We start from the raw sequence: 22,961 nt of genomic DNA, 5'->3' as shown, positions 1-22,961 counted from the left end.
GATTTTATGGGCTATTCTTAGGTCGTGTTTAAGGTTTAATGGTGTTTAAGTTTGCTAGCATGATTGGCTCAAGAATTCTGGGAGTTGAAGTCCACAAGTTATAGAAGAGCCAACTTTGCCTACCACTGGATGAGTGTATAATAATGTCCACTCAATGAAGCAGTGGAAGTGATGTGCCAGTGTCTGGAGGCTGTTAGGGTCTGGATAGGTGCTAACAGGCTCAATCTCAACTTCGACAAGATGAAGTGGTTGTGGGTTCTGCCTCCCAAGGACCCCTCCATCTGTCGTCCATTACCCTGTGTGTGTGTAATAGAATATATATACCTTTATTGTGTGGTTTCTCCTTATGCAAGATAAATATCATCTTGTAGAAGAAAGATGTTATAATTAATGATTGTGTAACCCCAAATTGTTATTTACTGATCTATCGAGATAGTAATTATTTTAACTTATGAAATATGTTTTAAATGGAAAATATGAATATTTATCACATGGAAGTTTGATTTAAGCAATTGTTTTGAAATAATATGTGAAATCCCAATTATTAAGAAAATTATGATATAGTAATGAAGATAACAGATTTGATTACATTCCTAAGGATATTTTTAGAGGTTTTTAGTTATGATAAAAGAAGGAATTTTTAAAAAAAGATATTGAGGAAGAGATTTAGAAAGGGGAGGTAGTAGTAGGCCCAAAAATGGAAAGGTTCAGGAAATAACCATTTTGGAAGGAAAAATTACACAATAATAATATCAACAGAGTTGGAAGGAATCTTGGAGGTCTTATAGTCTAATCCCCTGCTTAGGCAGGAAACCCTACACTACTACAGACAAATGAATATCCAACATCTTCTTAAAAACTGTCAATGTTGGAGCATTTACAACTTCTGGTGGCAGGCTGTTCCACGGATTAATCCATTGTTCTGTCAGAAATTTTCTCCATAGTCCTCTCCTTGTTTAGTTTCCACACATTCCTTCTAGTCTTATCCTCAGGTGCTTTGGAAAATAGCTTGGCTCATCTCAGATAATTTAGGTAACTTATTTATTTAATAGAACAAATTTTTAATTAAGGAACCCAACACACATACACCAATGGAGTTCTGCTTTACCAATGTGAAAATCTGATCACCTTATTTTAGCCGCACCTTTAGGACTCCCTCCCCCCCCAAGAGTCTCTGCCAAAAGGGGAAGACCCAGAAAAACCGCTTGGTGCCCCCCCCCTGAAACAACCCCAAAAGCCTCCAGTTCCTGGCAAAAAGCTCCCATCAGTGCCTGCACGCCAAATACCCCCAGCAATTCAGCACAGGGAAAAGGGGGGTGCCAAGTCCCCCTGGCCGGATTGCCTGTTCCACCCTCCATGGTGTGTATTCACTTCCAACACCCCCCCCCCCCAGGACTGAGGAGCCTCGCGGGCACAACGGCCGCATCAGAGGACCAACGGAACATGCGAGAGAACATTTCCCACAGTAGTTCCTGGATGGGCGGGGCGGGGGAGAAATTCCACTTGGGAGGATCTTTTACAAGGAAGGCAGGAAGTCGGGACTCCTTTCCACTCTAGGACTTCACACCTCTCTGGTGTTAACACTTGCGTTGCGTCTCCATCAGGCGTAGATTATGCGGACTCTGTCCGTGAACTGCCGGGTGTCAGTTGGCGTCGGGCCTTTCTCGTGAGCCAAAATGAGCCGTCATCCACTCCCTCCACCCAGTCCCGCTTGGATTGCGGCGCCAAAGAGGCAAAGGAGTCTCTCTTGCCTCCGGCTCGCAAAGGGGCCCGCTGTGGATGTGGCCGACCACCAGGGGGCTCCCTTCGCAGAGAGCGCATCCCTGGCAGCTCTTTAGCCTCAAAGGGGAACTGAGCATTCGGGTCCGCCTTTTATCTGTCTCTGTTTCTCTCGCTACCCAGCCTAATGAAAAGGCACGGAAGGGGTGGGGAGGAAAGGCTTCCCCCGGCGTCCGTCCCATCCCCCCATCCTTTGCACCGAGACACCTCCTCCCTCCCACCAACAGGCTGCGATGGAGTCTGGCCGGGAGGGAGAGGCCAGGAGGAGCATCCTCAGGAAGGGGGTCCCACCAGAAGGCAGGCAGCCATGGAAGGGAGGGAGGGGGGAGGCTTGCAAGGAAGGGGGGGCTTCCTATCTCCTCCTTGCCACAATCACAGCCAGCGCGGGAATTTCTTTCCGACTTGGTGCCAGGAATGTTTGGATGCTCTTCGGGAGCGCCAGGAAGGAACCCGGCCTTTATAAGGGGTCTCCCCTACCTCGCCAAACAAACGGGTGAGTGGCCCCCGTCTCCCCTCCCTCCAAGCCAGGATTTCCCTCCAGGAAAGAAGCTGCTGGCGGCATTGCTGGGGGTTCCCTGCGGGGGCCTGGCTGGGGGGACATTTGGGGACCCCCTCCTGGTTTTGTGCGTGTGTGTGTCTACCTGGGATTCCCCTATTCATAAGATGAAGAAGTGGTTGGGGTATTGTTGGTGTAGTGTTGTGGTTGCATGTTGCATGTGGGTGAAGGAGAGCAGAGGAGGAGGAAGAGGAGGAGGTGGAGGAGGAGGAAGAGGAGGGGGGCTTAAAGCCCGGGAGGCAACTGAAGGGAATGTGGGAGCAGCAGGCGAGGGGTGGTAAAAGCACCCCAGAAAGGCGGCGGAGGAGCCGCAAGAGAAACCAGTTCAAGCGGCCAAAGATCTGTGGAGATTCTCCCGGAGCGGCTTCAAGGGCTCGGCCGGCAGCTTTGCCTGGAGTGTCTCGGGTGTTAAGCAGGGAGGCTGAGGGCCCCACCTTGATGGGCAACCAGGACAAAGGCTACGGAAAAGCAAGGAAGCCTTTCTTTCTCTTTCGCCCCCACCCCCAATTTACACCCCCCCCCTTGCCAAAGTCGCAGAGCCCAATCCGAGGCTAGATTTAAAACTGGAAATATTATTACTAGGAATTATCAAGGGGAAAATAAATAACAATAATTGATATCTTAGGGTACATATACGGTAATGACAGCAGCCAGAATCACATACGTTCAATACTGGAAAGCAGCAGCAATTCCTTCAAGCACAATGATAATAACTAAAATTTTAGAATTTGTGGAAATGTGTTAATTAGCCATGCAAATTCATGATAAAGAGGAAACGGGATTTTATAAAATGTGGAATAATTGGTATAATTGGATGGAAGATAGACACAAAGTAGCTGCTCTGAGTCCTCAGAGAGGGGCGGCATACAAATCTAATAGATAGATAGATAGATAGATAGATAGATAGATAGATAGATAGATAGATAGATAGACAGACAGACAGACAGACAGACAGACAGACAGACAGACAGACAGACAGATAGGACATAAGGTGCAAGGTGGATAGATTTAGAGAAGATGTTATGAGACAGAAAAAATTGCAATGAGTTGGAGTTTAAAGAATTATGTGAATATAGATAAGTTAACAAACAAGTGTTACAGATACACAGGAAATATACCAATACACAATACTGCTAAATGAATATTATTTTTTATTGTTTAGGTCTTGTTGTGTTAAGTGATGTCATGTGGTGTCTTTTGAAACATACGTTTGTATTTATATGTTTTAAAACTGTTCAATAATTATTTTTTTTATGATGGAGAGTCCGGAGCTGAAAGAGACCCCCTGAGAGTCCCAGGCAAAGTCTGTGGAATGGATAGAAAAAATTACTTGGGGGGGAGAGAGGAGGGAGAGGAGAGAGAGGAGGGAAGGAGGGGGAGAGAAAGTACAGGCAAAGGAGGAGTGGTGGGATTTAGCTGGCTCTCCCGGGTTAGGAGGTTGAGAGTTCGATCCTAGCTAGAGGCAGATGTAGGTTCCGTTGCTTGGACAGTGAGGGTTGGGCTAGATGACCTTGAAGGCCCATTCCAGCTCTGTTGATGTGTTCATCTGAACCGCCTGAATTGGCTGTCCCTAGACCCTCCTGGCCTCCCTTGCCTCCTGACATACACACACACGCACATTTCATTTCACAGATGTTCCCCAGGGAAATTTGCATATTCAAATCTTGGAACAAGAAGCGCTCCTAAAACAAAAGGCTCCTTTTTACTATTTTTATTATCAAAACATAAAATAGAAAATAAAGGTAGTAAAGGAACGAGAAAGTGGGAAAAGGGGGAAGAAAGAGGAAAAGAAAGGGAAAGGAAAGAAGATAGGATACAAATGAAACGTTTCTCTGTGTGTTTTTGTGTGTGTTTGTTTGTGTGTGTGTGTGTGTGTGCGTGTGCTGACAGATGCTTCCAGCCCCAGAGGAAGAATCCGAGGTTCTGCGGGGGCGGAGAAACGTTTATCTCTGCCGTTGGAGGTGGGAGGGGACAGAACGAGGGACAGCACCAATGGGAATTCTCCCTGCTCGAGCGTCATCGGTTTCTGGGCAGAGTCCTTTGTGGCTTCACCTGAAGGAGGAGAGAGAGAAGCGGAGAGACGGGGAGGGGGAGGGAATCTTGGCTTCTTCTCTGGGCAGAACTCTCCTCCAGGGGGTGAAGTCGAGGGAGAGTCTGCCCAGAGACCGATGACGCAGAACAAGGCATTATTACCATTGGTCCTCCTCTTTTCTGGATGCTCACAATTCCTAATTTTGAAGAAGCCCCGTTCTGGGCTCAGCAGCCTTTCCACGATTCCTTCGCTTGGCACAGAGGGGGAACCGGCGGGGAATCCCACTGCCTGAGCCAAAGGGATCTACGGGATCTTGAGACAGGTCGTTTTCTGGGGGGAGGGGGGAGGCAGGGCGGGGCCAGGCAATTCAGCCGGTTCAGATGAACACATCAACAGAGTTGGAAGGGACCTTGCAGATCACCTAGTCCAACCCTCCAACCACACAACATCTGCCTCTACCTAGGATCGGCATTCGCGGCCTTACTGGAACGATGAGAGGGAAGTGCGTACGCCCACACTTCAATTTTCTGCGCATGCGCAAAAATCGTAGCCGGAAGTAGTCACCGCCCAGGAGCGCGTCTGCGTTTCCCCGGAAAGAATACCTTTGGCCTCATCATGGTTGGGGTGCAGGAAGTGGGGGGGAAGAGAAGAGGAGGCTTCCACTGACCATAGAGAAGGAAGCGCAATCATAGATCGGCTGCTGGCCCGGCTGGGGGTTTGGAAGCCACAGAGCCGGAGTTGAAACTGGAGGGGGAGGGAAGAGAGGCGGACGCCGACTGAGCTGGACTCTTCCTGGGGAGGGGAGCCTCGCAGGGACCCTTGCCTGGACTCCCCCCACGCCGGGCTCCGCTTACTCTTCCTCCAACGAAGCGCCAGGCAGCCATTTTGAGAGCGGTCCTGAGAGACGCTGCTCTCCCCGCAGCTGAGCTTGGCCTGCAGGGGGCGCTAGGGGCTTCCGCAGGCGCCGGCAGCAGCAACATCCGCCGCGGCTTCAGCCATCCCCGCTGAGCAGAAACCTCTCGGGCGGAGGGGCGGAGAGAGTGCACGTTAAGGCCCAGCACCAAGACAACGGCCCTCTTGGCTGCACGCTGCATTGCAAGGAATCTCTCTCCATTTTCTTTTCTTTTTTAATGTTTTATTTATTGTTTTTGGTACGTAAAGAAAACTTCTATTTACAGATCATTGCCCGTTTTTTAATATACACTTATCATTTGTCTTCACAGAAAGTGGGAAACTTACTTCAATCCAAAAAGAAATACTGTATATTAAAATAGAAAAAAAAGTGAGTATATACATATGTATTTACAATAAGCCATTTGAAGAAAAGGTTGTTAAATATTTCGCTACATCTATAGTCTGAAGTTAACATTCTATCTCATATCTTTTTTGAATCCACTTTCTCCCATATTTTAATGGTTTCATTATCTTTATCCGCTCCGAATCTTGGGAGAGGGGCGGCATACAAGTCTAATAAATAATAATAATAATAATAATAATAATAATTATTATTATTATTATTATTATTATTATTTTGTTCCTTTAATATCCCTTGTCATCTCATCCAATTCTGCACATCTGTATACCTTTTCAATAATTTGACCTTCTGAGGGTATATTTTTATTTTTCCAGATCTGGGCATAAACTACTCTAGTTGTGGTGATTATGTGTGTGACTAAATATAATATATGTCTAGGATATTTTTTATTCCAGATTCCAAGTAAGAAGCCTTTAGGGGTAAATTCTATTTCTGTCTCTGTAATTTCTGTCAACCACTTCTCCATTTTTGCTCTGTGAAGGCTGCGCAGGCTAAAGACTCATTTCTGAAGGAGTTTGGGAGAAAGATTTCCTGCCTGCAGCCAAAAAGGTTCCTTGTTCTGGGGCTGTATCTCCCCCCACCCTGAGAGAATGAGGGAAGGAAGAAGGGGGGAAAGGCAGGGGCTTTACCTCAGGCAGCCTGGGCCCACCTTCTTCCTGCTGGGGGCTCCCAGGTGGGATTGATCACAGCCACTGCCAGCCGGCTGCAGTGGCAAAGGCACCATGTCAATCACACCCGGAAGCCACCAGTGGGAAGAAATCCTCCAGGAAGGGGGCCCAGAAAGACCACACTGTGCCCACCTAGTGCAGGGTGCTGTTGCTGCTGGCTGGGGCAGTGAGATTCGGCTTCTGCACCCGCCGTGGTACTTGTTGCCCAACCCTGGGGGGAGGGGCTGGGGGGGCAACTTGGGACTTTGGGGGGACCTGCAGGGGGGTCACCAGGGAGCTTTTCTGAGTCTCCCCTTTGGCAGAGACTCTTGGTGGTGGAGTCCCGAAAATGCTGCTCAAAGGGCCTAACTGCCCCTCCCACCCCCGTGAGAAAGGAGTGCTGGATTTCCCAGGGAGGGGGAGGTCTGAAGAGTGAGTGATGGGTTTTGTGGTCCAGGAGATTTGGGGGAAGTTGGAGTTGGAGTCAGCCTTTCTTTTCCCCCCGGATGGAAAGGGCTCCAGACAACTTCTCAACTTCATAGAATCTGTTCTAGTTCAGCGATTCTAAAACAAAATTAGATCCCCTCCCACCCCGTTCTTTGTTCCTTGTGTTTTATATGCTCCCTCCCTCTCCCCCCCACCTCTGTGTGTATGAGCTTTTTAGGAGAAGAAAGGGGAGGGGTCAGCCTCCCTCCCTCCCTCTCTGCTTTTCAGTCCAGAGTCCGGTTTGACTACAACCGCTCTGCAACTTTTTTTTTTTTTTTGCAGAAGGACCTTCCCTTCCACCTGCCTCGCTTCTCTGACTGACCGACAAGAAAAGGGGACTTGTAGATTTGGTCGCCCCCCCCCAAATTATCCCCCCACAGGTTGCTAATTGTGAGTGTGTGTGTTTGTGTGTGGCAGAGAGAGAGAGGGAGAGTGGGAGAGAGAGAAAGAAAGAGGAAAGAAAAGAGAAAGAAAGGGAAGAAGGGAGAGAGAGAGAGAAAGGGGAAAAAGAGAAGAAGGAATGAAGAGAGAAAGAAAAACAGTGAGAGGGAGGGAAGGAGGGTGAGTGGGAGAGGGAGAGAAAGAGAGGATGAAGGTAGGTGATAACTACCAAGGGCGGACGAAAAGCACTCCAAAGCGATCAAGGACACCAGACCTCTGCGGACTGCTGGAAGCGACTGGCTGGACACAGAGACACACATACACAATCAAACCAACACAGAGACACAAACACCTGTGTCATTTCCCAGATGAAGATTCTGCCAAAGAAAAAGTTATTGCACTGAATGATGGGGGGAGGGGGAAGCCCCTCAGCCAGTGAGGACTTGGAGGTCACAAACACCCCCCAATCCAAAGGGAATCTGGAGGACGCAGAGGGGATCTTCAGGGATCCCTCCTAGATCAGCCAGATCCTCCCCCCACCCTCCCCCTCCTTGAGTTTGGCTCTCTTGGGAAAGGCGCAGCTTCGCTTTATGGGAGACAAACCCAATTTCCTTCATGGAAACAGGCGTCTCTCTTGCCCAGAACATCTAAAGGAACCGGCTCCTTCCAATTCTCCACCCCACAACCCAAGATTTGCAGGAAACACCCCCACCCCCTTTGTGGGTCAGGAAGAAATTTTGCCTGTTTTTCCCCAGCGAAATTTTGCATATTCTAGCTGTGGAATAAGAAGCGGTCCTGAAACAAAATAAAGTGGTCCTTGATTATTTTTTATTATTATCATCGCATAAAATAGAAAATAAAGGTAGCAAAGAAACAAAAAAGGGGGAAGAGGGTGGGAGAAAAAGAGTGGAATAAAGAGGAGAAGGAAAAGGGAAAAGAAAGAAAGGGAAAGGAAAGGAATAGAGTGGTCACTGCCTGGAACTCATTACCTGACTCTGTTGTTGCTTCCCCCAACCCCAAAATCTTCAACCTTACATTATCTACAATTGACCTCTCCCCTTTTCTAAGAGGTCTGTAAGGGGCGTGCATAAGTGTACTTTTGTGCCTAATGTCCCTGTCCTACTGTCTGATTATCCTTTCTATTACTACGTTCTACTTATGTTATGTTAATATGTACTATAATACTATACTTGTTTGATGAATAAATAAATAAATAAATAAATAATGCCACCCCGAGTCTGCGGAGAGGGGCGGCATACAAATCTAAATAATAAATAAAATAATAAATAAATAAAGGAAAGAAAAGGAAAATGTCGTCAATAAGAAGGCAGGAGGCAAGAATCGTATCATCTGAGAAGGCACTCCTCCAGGACAAAGCCTGGCCCTTCCTTTTTATTATCATCCAGTACCATTAGTCATCAAGTTACATCTAATTGGATATTAGAGAATACAGAATCTTATTGGCTGGTCCAATGCATGGGTTGCCTCGTGTTTACCTCTTGGACAGTGAATGATCAATTGATGTTGTTCCTTAAAGCCATTGCCTACGTGCTTTATGGAGGTCTCCTCCAGAGCTGCTTGCAACTGATAAGGAAGCATGAGGGAGAAATGTATGGAATGTCATGTATCAGCCTAAGTGTTGATCTGGTGCTTACAGAAAGTAACGTAGACAAAGGATCATAGAGGTCAGAGAGCTTATCACAGAATGTCGCATATATCTAGTGTGGTTTGCCGGCCACTAGTGGGCGCTATTCTGTCTCCACAGAAAGGAAAGGAAAGGAGGAAGAGAGAAAGGAAGGGAAGGGAAAGGAAGCTACCTTGCTCGGATGTTCTTGAAAACAAACCCAGGTGAGAGCACAATAAACACGACCCAACCAACCAAACTCTTCAAGCAAAAACATCTCCACACAAACACACCCGGTAAAAAAATAATTTCATTACTCGATCTACCTAATTTTATTTATTTATTTATTTATTTATTTATTTATTTATTTATTTATTTATTTATTTATTTATTTATTTATTTAGTCCAGTACATAATACACATTGAAGAGAATAGATATGTAATAATATAAATAAAGAAAAGAATAGAAGAAAAGATATAAAAGTATAGGTTAACCAAATTGAAAGGAAGAAAAGATAAATGAGATAAGGAGAGACAATTGGACAGGGGACGGAAGGCACACTGGCGCACTTATGCACGGCCCTTAATTTAAGAATCCTCTTTGTTCCCCCTTCGTTCATCCTCACCCACCTTGATCGCTTTGGGGTGCTTTAATGTCTAACCCTCACTTAGTCATGAATTCATCTGACTCAGAGTTCTAATCCTCCCTTAGCATATGGATATCCTGGATTACTTTGGACCAATCAACAGGAGACTCCTGAGTTCCAGTCCCGCCTTAGTGCTTTTTGATTGGGAGTATGAAAGTTACAAAAAAATTCTCAGATTAATGTGGGATACCAGAGTTGGGGATTCCTAGAATGTAAGATGGCTGAGTGTACAATCCTGTGTGGTGAGATGGAGGAAAGTGAAATCGAGGGAAAATGTCTGTTCCATGTGGGGCAAAGCCATAAGTCTCCACCTTCTGCTTGTGGGAGAACCAGAAGTATTTGTGTGGTCACTGTGCATCTTGGACTGACCTTCCTCTGATCCATCAGCGCTTTTCTTATTTCCTTAAAATGGAAGTTGCAAAGGATTCCATTCGCTATTAGGCGCCATTCTGAGACCTAAACATTTATTCCCATTTGATCAGCAATCTGTGTGGTTGGAGAGCAGAACAGTTTCCATGGGAGCCTCTTCCAGAAATCTATATGTTCCCACCAGTGGTGAGATTCATCCAGTTTGCACCACTTGGGGAGAACTGGTTGGTAACTTTCTGAGCAGTTTGACAAACTGGTTGTTAGAAGAAATCTTTAGGGCAGAGAATAGATTGTTAAATTACTTGAATCCCACCACTGGTTCCCATCCTGATTCATCCCTTTTTTGGACCTGGATGAATATTATGCAGCACTGAACTTTTGTGACCTGCCTTTAGACAGGATCCCTTCAATCTCCTTCTCAAGGTCCTTTTTCTCTGGGCATCTTCTCCAGCCCTTCACAGACAAGACAAACTTATAAGAGGAGCAGAGAAAATGCTTTAGGCAGAAATTGTAGAGTGGAAAATTAAAGGGCCTGAAAATTACTATTTTATTTCTCTGCTTGAAAGGGAAAAAAACACAGTGGAAATTTCATTACAAACTTTATTTTTAAAATTTACTTTATTTTTTCTATTTTATTGCGAAGCACAGAAACAATAATAATAATAATCTCAAACAGAAATCTCAAACAGCTGTTCTGCTGAACACTTTCTACAATATTTTATCAGGAAATATAGAAAGAATTATATAAAAATAAATAAAAACTTTTTTAAAAAGAGTTCTATAAGAGGGATGAAGATTTCCTTTCCAAGCTGAGAACCGATCAAACAGGGCATTTCACACAATTCTCGAATTCTCACAGAGAGTATCAAGGAACCAAGCTGATACTTGGTCCCAACAGCTTCGTCCTGACCTCTTTTCCTATTCATTCTCTCTCACAAAGACTTTTAGCAGCTGTCAATAGGAAAGAGTGCACACAGTATTTTCCATAAGCTTTCACATTAAGTAGTGTTGGTGAATAGCTGAATTCCTCTAACATTTTACAAAGATCTGTATAGCAAGAGATCATGTAGATTTGTTTTTCTGACTCTTGCATACTATTTAAATGGAAATAAATAAAAGTCATGTTAACCATTTTTCCAATATCACAATGCTGTTATATATCATGCTTTTACATTTGTTCTGGCTGTGAGATGCTCCTTTGTGTTCAAGTCTGGCCTCAGAAGGATAATATAGCACTTGGGGATGAAGATGCAGCCCAGCAAACCAGCACTGGAGGCCAGGATGGAGAAGACCTGAACAGCCACCATGTATTTCCCTTTGGTGCTCAGGTAGGTGGGCACAAAAGTAACCCAGACACTGCAGAAGACCAGCATGCTGAAGGTGATCAGCTTGGCTTCGTTGAAGGCCCCAGGCAGATTCCTGGCCAAGAAAGCCACTGTGAAGCAGATGACAGCCAGGAAGCCCATGTAGCTGAGGATGACGTAGAACATGACAACAGCCCCTTCGTTGCATTGCAGGATGATCTCTCCATGCTGGGAGTGGAGATCAGATTCAGGGAAGGGGGGAGAAACTGCCAACCAGATGGAGCAGATGACAATTTGGACAGCAGAAGAAGAAAGGATGATGGAGTTGGTCAAACTCTTCCCCAACCATCTCTTCATTTGGTTTCCTGGCTTTGTGGCCAGAAAAGCCAGCACCACTGTGATGGTTTTGGCCAATAGAGAAGAAACGGCAACTGAGAAAATGATGCTGAAAACTGTCTGTCGGAGAAGGCAGGTGGCTTTTCTTGGTTGACCAATGAAGAGAGAGGAAGACAAGAAGCAAAGCAGGAGGGAGACCAGGAGGATGTAGGAGAGGTCCCGGTTGTTGGCTTTGACAATGGGGGTTTCTCGGTATTTAATGAAGATGATTAAAACAAGGTCTGTGATTAAGAACAACAGTAGGGCAAAAGATACCAGAATGATGCCCAGAAAGTCTTCATAAGACAGGAAGGTTATAACTTTGGGGATACATTGGACTCTGCGCTCATTAGGATATTTATCATCTGGACAATTGGTGCATTTTTTAGTATCTAAAAAATAAAAAGCAATATTTCTTTTATAGATTTTTTACATTACAATTAATATTTTTTTGGACAACACCTAATTCCAGGAAAATTTTCCAATAAGTATTTCTGAACTATTTCTTTAAAAAAAGCTAAGAAGGGTATTTTTAAAAATGTAGCTAGGTATATGAAGTTGAGGGGACTCATACGATATTAATTATTTTCTGTGTAGTGTGTAGAATCTTCATAGGAACCTACATTATTAGAGGTTAATGATGAATTGTTTAATCTTTTAGCCAAACATCCTGAGTCCTGCCCCATGGAAGTTAAAGGGACTTGGAGAATGCCTAGAGTATCCAATAACATCTGGAAGCAATTTTTAATTAAGGAAAAACTTCCTAACAGTGAGAACAATTAACCAGTGGAACAGCTGGCCTCCAGAGGTTTTCTGTCCTTCAATATTGGAGGTTTTAAAGAAGATATCGGACAGTCACTTGTCTGAAATGATATAGATCCATGATGGCAAACTACGGCACGGGTGTCAGAGGTGGCACGCAGAGCCCTCACTCTGGGAATCTGTGCCATTGCCAGCTGATCTTCTGATTTCCAGTGCAGGCAGTGGAGCAATGAGAAACAGCCTGAAAACAGCCTGGAAAATGGTCCAGAAAACAGCCAGAAAAAAGACAGTTTTCAGGTGGTTTTTCGGACCAAAAATGACCTGAAAAACAGCCAGAAATAGCCAGAAAATTCCCCCCCAAAATGGCCAAAACAGGCATGTTCATGCTGAACAGCTAGTCTTTGAGTTTCCAATGCTCCAGCATGTGTATCTGCATGTTCTGGTTTGGGCGCTTGGTGCCAAAAAGGTTCACCATCACTGGTATAGGTTCTCCTATTTGAGCAGGGGGCTGGACTAGAAGACCTCCAAGGTCCCTCCCAGCTCTATTTTCATTGATTGATGGATCGATATGACGGGCAGAATATTTGTGTAAGGAGTTCACCCCAAAACTATCCACAACACCACATGATGGACCTTCTCAGAGATCCTCAAGGGGAGGCCAATATACAATGAATTGCAAGGTCTTTCAGAAGGTGGACCTGAAAGAATTAATCAAGTTTCAAAGATCTCAGATGGTCCTAGAAAGGTAAACTTAGCAGCACTTATCCAAACTAAAAAGCAGAAGAGATATTTCCTCTGCTGTTAGTAAAGCTTGACCAGTCTGCCACCCCCTCTTCCTGTTTCTTCCCAGCCCTCCTTCAAAGTCTTTTTGCTTTACTTCCTTTTAGATAAGAAATTGTGCAGGTTAAAAAAACAGGTTTGCTTCAATCTGCCTTTTAACTGGCACTTTCATGGAAATGTTCTGGATCGATCCAGTTCCACCAAGCCTCCCATTTTCCTCAGTGTCACCCACCTTCCTGAGTGGAGAAGGTCCCCTCCGGACAAGGAACACAGTCGTAGCAGCAAAGTGGCTCTCCTTCTCGAGCCCTCTTGACAAATCCAGGATGACAACTTTCCACACATTTGGACTCAGGAAGAGACTGAGCAGAAAAAAGCGAATGTGTTAGGAAATACGTTAGGACTCTCCATCTATAGAAAATGTAGGTAAAAATGGCAGGAGACCATTAGCCTCTGGTCTTCATTGAGGTTAATATGAAATCTCTGACTTCTTCTAAACAGATGCAGGAGGTATAAAAACGGGCAGATTCTTCATTTAATTCCTCCCTTTTGGTTTTGGAATTTAATATTACAATAAAGTACTTTTCTATTTAATAAAATCTGATGGGGTGGAATTGCAGAAAAAAGATTTAAGTATGAGGATATATTCATATTAAATCTGAGAGTAAAGTTTACTGTAAAAGGTTTAGGAAACTTTTATTTCATTCAGTATTTTTTTTAATGTAGAATAAAACTATGATGAAGAAAGAAACCTCTGACCAGTAAGATCTCAAAAGCTTTCCATAAAACATGGCAAAGCTGCTCCATTTAAGTCCTGTCTGTTGAAGAACCTCCATTAGAGGACACCAACTGGCAAAATTTCTCCCACCTTATTGAGCAACTTTAGCCGTGAAAGAGCATCTTGTTCGATAGAAAATCTCCCTCTTTCAAAATACGCCAGAGTCTCTCTCTTGACATCCCCCTTGGGGAGAACCAAGAAGCTGTCAATTAACAGATCTGCTTTTATCTCTCCATTTTGGTCCAAGTACAGTTTATCTTCTGAAATATTCCAATATTCATTCTTCTCCAGAAAGGGATGAAACTAGAATGGGAACATCCAGGAATTTGAAATACAGAAAACATTGTTTCTTATCCCACATTCAGTCTTTCTTCTATAATTGTCTAATCTCCAAATATGGTTAAATAAAACTGCCCTTATGTTCAAAAGTGAATGAAAAAGTTTGTCACTCATATACTGACAAAATATAGAGAAAATATATTTGACACAATTGGTCAATTATAGAGAAGATTCTAGAGCAGATGAGAAGTAAAATGAACAGAGAGAAAAAAAAGGATTTATAAACTCTTTAGAAACCACAGGTAGATTCCCAGAAAGCATGGGGGTTTATCAAGAAGAAAGGTGTCAGGCTAATCTTCTCCCTGGTCATCCTGATGGAAAACCCCTCCAGATGCAGCAATTCTACTTGATGGTAATGTGACATTAACCCAATGTTGCAAATCTGAAAGAACAAATCTCCCACCAACTGTTTTCTCAGCCTGAAAAGTTAACCAGGATCCTGAGTTTCTTTCTTTCCCATTATGCAGCTGCAGGATTCTCCCCTCTGATCTGATCCTTCCCTAGGCAGCCTCTCTTCTCCTCATCCCTACAGTCATTCACAGATACCATTACACCTCCTAAATACCATATTTTTGGAGTATAAGACGCACTTCCTCTCCCCCAAAAAAGAGGGTGGAAATGTTGGTGCATCTCATACAATGAACTGAGCCATTTTGGGAAGTATGGAAAAGGATGGCACATTGGTAGCATAAGTTGAGCTGCGTGTGTGAGTCCCAGCGAGATTTTGCTTGTGTCCGTGCAGAATGGGAATCCGTCCCGTGTGGGGGAGAGTGCATCTTATACTCCGAAAAATCAACTGTGGCAATGGGGGCGTTCACCCAGGTTCGCCAGGTGCACCAGTTGCAGCCCTATTTGGACTGGGAGTCACTGCTCACAGTCACTCATGCCCTCATCACCTCGAGATTCAACTACTGTAACACTCTCTACATGGGGCTACCTTTGAAAAGTGTTCGGAAATTTCAGATCGTGCAGAATGCAGCTGCGAGAGCAATCATGGGCTTTCCCAGATATGCCCATGTTACACCAACACTCCGCAGTCTGCATTGGTTGCCGATCAGTTTCCGGTCACAATTCAAAGTGTTGGTTATGACCTATAAAGCCCTTCATGGCATCGGACCAGAATATCTCCGGGACCGCCTTCTGCCGCACGAATCCCAGTGACCAATTAGGTCCCACAGAGTTGGCCTTTTCCAGGCCCAGTCGACAACAATGTTGTTTGGCAGGTCCCAGGGGAAGAGCCTTATCTGTGGCGGTCCCGACTCTCTGGAACCAGCTCCCCCGGAGATTAGAACTGCCCCCACCCTCCTTGCTTTCCATAAACTCCTTAAAACCCACCTTTGCCGTCAGGCATGAGGGAAATGAGATATCTCCCCCGGGCCTATACAATTTATGTATGGTATGTTTGTATGTATGTATCTGATTAATAATGGGGTTTTTAAAATGTTTTTAAATTATTAGATTTGTTATGAATTGTTCTATTGCTGTTGTGAGCTGCCCCGAGTCTACGGAGAGGGGTGTCATACAAATCTAATAAATGAATGAATGAATGAATGAATGAATGAATAAATACGGTAAGGCAAGGAAGAGATCAAAGGAGCCTCTCATAGCCTTGAGGAAAGGCAAGAAGGAGGAGAGCTGAAGATCAGGAGGAGTCTGGGAGCCCCTTTTCCAACGGACACCATCTCTCGATTGAGGAGGGGAGGATGCAGCCCTCTTCCGATCACTGACACACGTCACACACCAGCCTAAGATCTGCTCATTGTTACTCCAGGGTGTCACACATGGGAAAATGAACTGAGTTACAGGAGAGGAGACTTCAGTTGAACGAGAGAGAAAAGTATCCTAAAAGGATGAGCTCTTTTAGAGCTGAGCCAGGAAAACAGAGAAGTTCAGTCTCCCCTTCGTGGATTCTCTGAATGCAAAGACAGAGCCACCATCAGTCAGAGAAGCTTTAACTGGGATTGCTGCAGAGAGGAGGGGTTGGGCTAGTTGGTCTCAGGGGCCTCCTCCTAATTTATAAAGGTCAAATTCCACAATGCTAATCACAATCCTATACAGCATTTTCAAATTAACAGTGTTTAATATCAAAATGCCATGGTATCTAGTCTTTGGAACAGGGGCAGATTCCTACCGGTCCAGTCCAGTCCAGTCCAGTCACAATGGTAGCCTCGTACTGGCCTCGTACTGGTCCCCAGGGGTTGCCATTTCCCCCAAAATTGTTTTGAATGTCTTTTTGATTTTGGGATTTCTTTATTTTTTTTCCTTCTTCTGTGCATGCACAGAAGCCAGGTTTCCAGCACTGCACATGTGTCACCATTTTGTTTTTGGTGGCTTTAAAAAAAATTAATTTAAATGTTTTTCCTTCTGTTTTTCGGCCCACTCATGATGGTCACTGGCCTGGTACTGGTCCCTGGGGGCTGGCATTTTTCCCCCAATTTTTTTTCTGAATATTTTTTGATTTTGGGGGGATTTCTTTAATTTTTTCTTTTTCTGAGCATGTGCAGAAGTAGGGATAGAAAGAAAGATGGGGAAAGTAAGAGAAAGAAAGAAAGAAAAAAAGGGAGGGAGTGGAGGGCGGAAGGACTGAGGAGAAAGTTTGAGTGGGTGGCAGTGAGGGAGAGAAAGAAAGAAAGGGGGGAGAGAAAGAAGAAGGAAGGAAAAGTGGGAGAGAAAGAAAGAGGGAGGGAGGGGGGAAGGACGCAGGGAGCGAGGGAAGGAGGAAGGAAGGAAGGAGAAGTTGAGTGGGTGGAAGGAATGGAGAGAAAGAAAGAAAGAGAAAGGAAGGAAGGAAAGAAAGAAAGAAAGAGGGAGCGAGTGGACAGCGAAAGGACTGAGGAGGAAGTTTGAGTGGGTGGCAGTGAGGGAGGGAAGAAAGAAAGAGGGAGGAGAGAAAGAGAAAGGAAGGAACAGAGGGAGAGAAAGAAAGGGAGGGAGAGAGGGGGAAGGAGGCAGGGAGGGGGGAGGAAGGAAGGAGAAGTTGAGTGGGTGGGTGAAAGGAATGGGGTGAAAGAAAGAAAGAGAAAGGAAGGAAAGAAAGAAAGAGGGAGGGAGGAAACAATGAAGGAAAGAGTGAGAAGGAAGATTGAGTGGGAGGGAGGGAAAAAAAGACAGAAATAGAGAGGAGGGAGGGAGGAAGATCTGAGGAGGTTTGGGTGGTTGGGTTGGTGGGAGCGTGGGAGGGAAAGAAAGAAAGAGAGGGAGAGAGAGAGAGGAGGAAGGAAGGACCGAGGAGGAAGTTTGTGTGGGTGGGTGGGTGGGCAAGAAGGAGGGAAGGAAAGAAATAGGGGGAGAGAAAGATAAAGAAAGAAAAATAAAGAAAGAGAGAGAGAAAGAAAGAAAGGGGAGGGATGGGGAGGGAGGGAGTGGAGGGCGGAAGGACTAAGGAGGAAGTTTGGGTGGGTGGCAGTGAGGGAGGTTAAGAAAGAAAGAAAGAAAGAAAGAAAGGGGGAGAGAAAGAGGAAGGAAGTAACGGTAGGAGAGAAAGAGAGATGGAGGGAGGGAGGGGGAAGGAGGCATGGAGGGAGGGAAGGAGGAAGGAAGGAAGAAGAAATTGAGTGGGTGGGTGGAAGGAATGGACAGAAAGAAAGAAAGAGGGGGGAGAGAAAGATAAAGAAAGAAAGGGGGAGGGTAGGGGAGGAGGGAGGGAGTGGAGGGCGGAAGGACTGAGGAGGAAGTTTGGGTGGGTGGTAGTGAGGGAGCGAAAAAAGAAAGGGGGAAGAGAAAGAGAAAGGAAGGAAGGAATGGAGGAAGAGGGAGGCAGGGGGAAGGAGGCAGGGATGGAGGGAAGGAGGAAGGAAGGAAGGAGAAGTTGAGTGGGAGGGTGGAAGGAATGGAGAGAAAAAGAGAGGGGGAGAGAAAGAAAGAAAGAAAAAAGAAAGAAAGGGGAGGGAGGGGGAGGGGGAGGGGGGAGTGGAAGGAGGAAGGACTGAAGAGGAGGTTTGGGTGGGTGGGAGGGAGGGAGGGAGAGAAAGAGAAGAAAGAAAGAAAGGAGGGAGGGAGGGAGAGAGAAAGAAAGAAAAAAAGAAAAGGAATGAAGGAAAGTGAAGTGAGGGAGGGTTGGACGAAAGAACGAAGGAAGGAAGGAAGGAAGGAGGAAAGAAGTTGGATGGGAGGGAGGGAAAGTAAGAAAGGGAAAGAGAAAGAGAAAGAAAGGAGGGAGAGATGAAGGAAGGAAGGAAGGAAGGGGAAAGTTGGGTGGGTAATCGGGAGTGAGGGAAAGAAAGAAAGAAAGAAAAGAGGAAGGAAGGAAGGAAGAATGGAAGGAAGGAAGGAAGGATGGAGGAAGTTGGATGGGTGGGTGGGCGGGAGGAGGAGTAAGAAAGAGGGAAAGAGAAAGAGAAAGAAAGGAAGGAATGAGGGAAGCAAGAGGGAGGAAGGGAGGAAGGATGGATGGATGGAGGAAGTTGGGTGAGTGGGAGGGAGGGAGAGTAAGAAAGAGGAAAAGGGAAAGAAAGGAAGGAAGGAGGGAAGCAAGAGGGAGGAAGGGAGGAAGGATGGATGGATGGAGGAAGTTGGGTGGGTGGGAGGGAGGGAGAGTAAGAAAGAGGAAAAGAGAAAGAAAGGAGGGAAGGATGGATGGAAGGAGGGAAGCAAGAGGGAGGGATGGAGGAAGTTGGATGGGTGGGAGGGAGGGAGAGTAAAAAAGAGGAAAAGAGAAAGAAAGAAAGGAAGGAGGGAGGGAGAAAGGGAGGAAGGAAGAAATGCGTTGAAGACGGAGGTTGGTTGGGTGGATAGGTGGGAGGTATGGAGGTAAAGAAAGAAAGGGGGAAGAAAGGAAGGAAGGAAGGAAACAAGGAAGAAATAGATAAGAAAGAAAAATAAAGAGAGAAAGAGAAAAATCCTATTATTTTTAATTGTTCCATGACATGACCACCAAGCATCACCTGCTGAATCACATGACCATGAAGCCACCCCCCACCTGGTCACATGGCTAGTAAGCCACTCCCACCCAATCACATGACCATCAAGCCACAGCCACAAAATAAGCCACACCCACAGAGTGGTTGTAAAATACTTGGGAAACACACACACACACACACTGCTTTGGAACCATTATTCCCTGAGTAATTGAATTGGGCAGATCTGTTGAGGTGGTTCCCCTCCTTCTCGGGATTCCTCCTCCAAAGGATCTGAGATCCATGGATCCCTATCGGGACCCCCTACCTCACACGGCTGCAGCCTTGGAGACCCCGACCTCTTTTCTCCCTCCGTCCTTCTCCTCCTCGATCTGGGAGAATAGGCGGCATTCAAGACATGGGCCAGAGTCTTCATGAGGCTGTAAACGTAATAGTGATTCTGATCCCTCTTCTGTTCCTTTTCCTCCGGGTCTTCAGTGGGGCTTTCTGGGTGCATCTTCTGCGGCCTTTGACAGAAAGACATTCTTTGAAAGAGAACAGAGAAAATAAAGATCTTGAAAGTTTTCTTCCACAAAGAAATGGAGTTCAAAGGCTTCATCTTTTGGCCTTCTTTTGAGCACATAACCAAACTTCAAATACTGTGGATGTATTTGAGAAGTCTGCGCTTGTTTATTGAATAATCTGCAAAAGTTGTGAGGATCCAGACTTTTCCTTCAATGAGTCCGGCAAGAGCCGAAATGTTAAATGGAAAGGAAGAATTCTGTCCCAAAGGGAATCATATTCCGTGAGAGAACAAAGACATTGATTTGTCTCCACTTAGAGAGGGCATCCCTGAGATAGGCTGTATATCTGTTGGTGAGAATAGTTGTGATAGAACCACACAAATTCCATTCCTGACAAGCACAGGAGGGAAAGTCCTCATGAATTCTCCCCCTTCTCTGGTGGTCTGAGCAAGAGGCCATCAGGGTCCATCTGAAATGGAGGAGCAGCAGTTGGACAGTGGCTGGGTACTGGGTCCCTTCTTTGATGTCGGTGTGGAAAAAGGGGAATTTGCTTTTATCACTCAGCCTCTGAAGCACTTAAATATCTGATCTGAAAAGCAATGAAAATGCTGTATCATATTTGGGGTCAGATCAAATCCAAAATATTGCATTTTAATACATCCAACCTGCTCCTCATAAATATATTAGAACGATGTGTAGTTAGACATTGTTTAAATTATTAAAACAAATAATTTATCAATATTGTGTAATAAATGAAAAGAATAAATTTAAAAACTATACACATTGTGAATAATATTACTGTACCACCTCTAATTTACCACAATTAGTTTAACATATTGAATGCCGACTGAGTACAGTGATCCCTCGAGTTTCGCGAGGGTTCCGTTCCAAGACCCCTCGCGAAACTCGATTTTTCGCGATATAGCGGTGCGGAAGTAAAAAACACCATCTGCGCATGTGCGGCCATTTTTTCATGGCTGCACATGCGCAGATGGTGAAGTTTGCGTGTGGGCGGTGGGGAAGACCAAGGGAAGGTTCCTTCAGCCGCCCAACAGCTGATCTGCTCGGTAGCGCGGCAGCAGCGAGGAGCCGAAGATGGGGTTTCCCCTTTGCCTGGGCAACGGGGAAACCTCATCTTCGGCTCCTCGCTGCTGCCGCGCTACGAGCAGATCAGCTGTTGGGCGGCCGAAGGAACCTTCCCTTGGTCTTCCCGCTGCCCAGGCAAAGGGGAAACCCCAAGATCGCTTGCCGCTTACCGCTTGCCGTTCACCCGCCCGCCCGCCGCCCGGCTGCCGCTTGCCGCTTGCCATTCACCCGGCCGCTCCGCTTGCCCGTTCACCCACCCGTCCGCCGTTTGCTGCTCGCCCATTCACCCGCCCGTCCGCCGTTTGCTGCTCGCCCATTCACCCGCCCACCCGCTGTTTGCTGCTCGCCCATTCACCTGCCCACCCGCTGTTTGCTGCTCGCCCATTCACCTGCCCGTCCGCCGTTTGCTGCTCGCCCATTCACCCGCCCACCCGCTGTTTGCTGCTCGCCCATTCACCCGCCCACCCGCTGTTTGCTGCTCGCCCGTTCACCTGCCCGCCATCAGGACGCGACGCCTCTGGTCTGGGCGAAGGCAGTGGGCAGGCCCCGCCGCAGCAGTCCCCGCGGGCACCGCGCGCCAAGGGCCGGCTAGGCCGCCGGCCAACAAAGGGGCTCCCTCGCCTCCCTCGGGCAGGTTTACAAAGGCAGCGCGGCAACTTGGAGCCCGGCACGCCCCGCAGCCCTCGCCTCGCCCGCCCCCCGCCTGGCCGGCGCTCCGGCTACCCCCGGCTGAGGAAGAACCGAGTAGCCCCCGCCCTCCCCCGCCCGGCTCCCTTCAGCCCCCCGGGGCCAAGCGGCGGGGGGGCGGGCGGGACTTCGCCTGTCTCCGCCGCCCGCATCGCCCCTCCGGCGGGCCGGCCTCCCCCGCCCGCCTCTGCTGCAGCCGCCGCCGCCTCTCCGACTGGCACAAAAGGGCCCCGCCCGCCCCGCCCCGAAGCTTACCTTGCGAGTTTTTGGCTGCGGGGGGAGAAGTAGGACTTTCCTAACTCCCTCCCCCCGCTCGCCGTTTGCTGCTCGCCCGTTCACCTGCCCGCCATCAGGACCGCCGCGCACTAACTTGATGACGGCCATGCCGTCCCAGATCGTAGGGAGGGGAGCTCTTCTCCAGCCAGGGGACGGCGAGGCCCTCCCAATGCTTGCCCGCCGCCCAGGCCCCGCGCTTGGAGCCGGAGTGAGGCCACTTCCGCCTCCGGATGAAGGAATCTCCTCGGTGGCGGGATCGGAGCGGTGGTGGGTTCAAGGGACCAAGAGCCGGTCCTTTTCGGGGTTGCGTTGCAGCCTCTGAGGCCACTTCCGCCTCCGGATGAAGGAATCTCCTCGGTGGCGGGATCAGAGCGGTGGTGGGTTCAAGGGACCAAGAGCCGGTCCTTTTCGGGGTTGCGTTGCAGCCTCTGAGGCCACTTCCGCCTCCGGATGAAGGAATCTCCTCGGTGGCGGGATCGGAGCGGTGGTGGGTTCAAGGGACCAAGAGCCGGTCCTTTTCGGGGTTGCGTTGCTGCATCCTCCGATGCCGCCCACCGAGGAGATTCCTTCGTCCGGAGGCGGAAGTGGCCTCAGAGGCTGCAACGCAGCCCCGAAAAGGACCGGCTCTTGGTCCCTTGAACCCACCACCGCTCCGATCCCGCCACCGAGGAGATTCCTTCATCCGGAGGCGGAAGTGGCCTCACTCCGGCTCCAAGCGCGGGGGCCTGGGCGGCGGGCAAGCATTGGGAGGGCCTCGCCGTCCCCTGGCTGGAGAAGAGCTCCCCTCCCCACGATCTGGGACGGCATGGCCGTCATCAAGTTAGTGCGCGGCGGTCCTGATGGCGGGCAGGTGAACGGGCGAGCAGCAAACGGCGAGCGGGGGGAGGGAGTTAGGAAAGTCCTACTTCTCCCCCCGCAGCCAAAAACTCGCAAGGTAAGCTTCGGGGCGGGGCGGGCGGGGGCCCTTTTGTGCCAGTCGGGGAGGCGGCGGCGGCTGCAGCAGAGGCGGGCGGGGGAGGGCCGGCCCGCCGGAGGGGCGATGCGGGCAGCGGAGACAGGCGAAGTCCCGCCCGTCCCCGCCCGCTTGGCCCCGGGGGGCTGAAGGGAGCCGGGCGGGGGAGGGCGGGGGCTACTCGGTTCTTCCTCAGCCGGGGTAGCCGGAGTGCCGGCCAGGCGGGGGCGGCGAGGCGAGGGCTGCGGGGCGTGCCGGTCTCCAAGTTGCCGCGCTGCCTTTGTAAACCTGCCCGAGGGAGGCGAGGGAGCCCCTTTGTTGGCCGGCGGCCTGGCCGGCCCATGGCGCGCGGTGCCCGCGGGGACTGCTGCGGCGGGGCCTGCCCACTGCCTTCGCCCAGACCAGAGGCGTCGCTCGGCTGGGCTTGCAG

General features: G+C 47.9%; 1 protein-coding gene and 1 long non-coding RNA gene across 2 annotated transcripts in view; both read left to right on the top strand.

Annotated features, from left to right (window-relative positions):
- Window positions 1–22,961, top strand: part of LOC139155162 (uncharacterized) — a 160,742-nt gene that overhangs the window by 16,783 nt on the left and 120,998 nt on the right. The gene's annotated exons all lie outside the window — the stretch shown is intronic.
- LOC139155164 (vomeronasal type-2 receptor 26-like) overlaps window positions 21,686–22,961 on the top strand; it is a 14,806-nt gene continuing 13,530 nt past the window's right edge. The window contains exon 1 of the mRNA XM_070730247.1: window positions 21,686–21,700. Within this exon, the coding sequence (XP_070586348.1) occupies window positions 21,686–21,700 (15 nt within the window). The remainder of the gene's footprint in view (window positions 21,701–22,961) is intronic.

This window comes from Erythrolamprus reginae (assembly GCF_031021105.1).
Source record: "Erythrolamprus reginae isolate rEryReg1 chromosome 13 unlocalized genomic scaffold, rEryReg1.hap1 SUPER_13_unloc_2, whole genome shotgun sequence".
NCBI classification, from domain to species: domain Eukaryota; kingdom Metazoa; phylum Chordata; class Lepidosauria; order Squamata; family Dipsadidae; genus Erythrolamprus; species Erythrolamprus reginae.
The sequence above is the reverse complement of the archived record's forward strand: the minus strand, read 5'-3'. Positions and strand labels throughout refer to the sequence as shown.